We start from the raw sequence: 1,729 nt of genomic DNA, 5'->3' as shown, positions 1-1,729 counted from the left end.
TTGTCCAATTATAAAACATAACCCCAAATTGGGAATTTTTTTACCCAGTACTTGAAGCAACCGTAAAAACGTTTCCCCGAATTCGTATCACACTAAAGATCTGATTATCACACTCCACGAGCGTCGCAGCTTTTGTATTTCACGTGTTTCTTCAATTGCAGTCCATGTTAATAATTTGGAGTAATTTTTTATAATTGGATAAGTTTAAGTGATAAATTGTTACAATTGGATAGTTACACCGTTTAGACAAATTTATAGGTTATTTGTTTATTAGGCCTAATTAGTTAAAGCTGAAATTTATACAGTAATGTAGCAAATTGAGTGGTGAAGGAAGGTCCACGTAGCATCCAATGGTAAATAACCAGACAACCCCACCACCAGCTCAAATCACAAAACTTTTTTATTTTTTCAATACCCAACCATCTAATCAAATATTTTATTTTCCCCTTTTTTTTTCCCCTTTTGTTTCCTTCTTTCTTCAAAAACTTCCAAATTAAACAAATCAAACATTCATTAATTCAATTCCCATTCATTTCCTAAAAATAAATCTCAAATTCAATGGAAAACAACAATTCTACTTCTTCAAGAACTGACAGAAAAGTTATTGAAAGAAACAGAAGAAATCATATGAAATCTCTTTACTTCACTCTCAATTCCCTCCTCCCCCATCATTCCTCCAAGGTTTCCGCTTTTACTCGAATCTCGCACTTTAAAACGCGTTTACATGTATTAAAAATCCGTTTTTTTATGCAGGAGTCGGTATCGCTGCCGGATCAGCTAGATGAAGCAGCAAACTACATAAAGAAGTTGCAGATGAAGTTGGAGAGAATGAGGGAGAGAAAAGAGAGTTTACTAGGATCATCAGATCATGATCAAAATGTGAGAATGTGTGGTTTAAGATCTCCTGTGATTAAAGTTCATGAAATCGGTTCGGTTTTAGAGGTAGTTTTGATAACTGGATTAGATTCTCAGATGATGTTTAATGAAGGTGTTCGTGTTCTTCATGAAGAAGGAGCTGAGATTGTTAATGCAAACTTTTCTGTTGTTGATGATACCGTTTTCCACTCTATTCATTCCATGGTACGTAATTTTGATCTAATTCATGTGATTAATATGTAATTGATAATTAAGTTTAGTTAATTTTTAATTTTTAACAGGTTGGAGATTCTGCTCCGGGTCATGTAGCTGCAAGAATTTCTGAAAGATTAAACAAGTTTGTTCAGGATTCTAATGCATTTTGAATTTAGTATCAATTGGTTTCGTGATATGATATAGTACGAGAAAGAGGTTTTTAGATTAGGCGGTGGAAATTTATTAGTGGGATTTCAACAATGTTATGTGTACAAGGATATTTTGTGTGTAAGAGTAAGTTAGGGTGTGTAAGAGATAATATATGAAGTTATTATTAGATTTTAAATTTTTAGATTTTGGGTTGGTTTTGATAGATTGAGATTATGTTTACTTTGTTTTTGTTTTTGTTTGTTTTTTTATAAAAGTATATAAGATTTTGTTCTCGTTACTCTCTTGCCACTTTTTGTGAATAATGAAAGGTGATATAATCATATGAAATTAGATAAATTTTGGATTGTTAAATTAGATAGAATTTATGAGGTTACAATAGATCTATTTGCAAGTTGAAATTTATAATAATAGCACAAGACTAGTTAATGTTTTTAACATTTATTTATAGGAAAATCTAATACATATTGTGCTTACAAGTATGAAAAAA

The 1,729-nt window shown here is 31.2% G+C and overlaps 1 protein-coding gene across 1 annotated transcript; it reads left to right on the top strand.

The window, feature by feature from the left end:
- The first annotated feature begins 449 nt into the window (after window positions 1–449).
- On the top strand, window positions 450–1,529 carry LOC136231815 (transcription factor bHLH162). Its single transcript, XM_066020781.1, has 3 exons — window positions 450–681; window positions 754–1,080; window positions 1,158–1,529. The coding sequence occupies exons 1-3, from the start codon at window positions 559–561 to the stop codon at window positions 1,239–1,241; spliced, it is 534 nt and encodes a 177-aa protein (XP_065876853.1). The 5' UTR covers window positions 450–558; the 3' UTR covers window positions 1,242–1,529.
- The last annotated feature ends 200 nt before the right edge of the window (window positions 1,530–1,729 follow it).

This window comes from Euphorbia lathyris, chromosome 6 (genome assembly GCF_963576675.1).
Source record: "Euphorbia lathyris chromosome 6, ddEupLath1.1, whole genome shotgun sequence".
Taxonomy (NCBI): Eukaryota; Viridiplantae; Streptophyta; class Magnoliopsida; order Malpighiales; family Euphorbiaceae; genus Euphorbia; species Euphorbia lathyris.
Note: the sequence above shows the minus strand (reverse complement) of the source record. Positions and strands in the feature narration are given on the sequence as shown.

Coding starts and splice junctions, on each gene's coding strand:
- LOC136231815 (XM_066020781.1), top strand. CDS start 559: ATGGAAAACAACAATTCTACTTCTTCAAGAACTGACAGAAAAGTTATT. Junction 682..753: donor TCCCCCATCATTCCTCCAAG/GTTTCCGCTTTT, acceptor TTTTTTATGCAG/GAGTCGGTATCGCTGCCGGA. Junction 1,081..1,157: donor TCCACTCTATTCATTCCATG/GTACGTAATTTT, acceptor AATTTTTAACAG/GTTGGAGATTCTGCTCCGGG.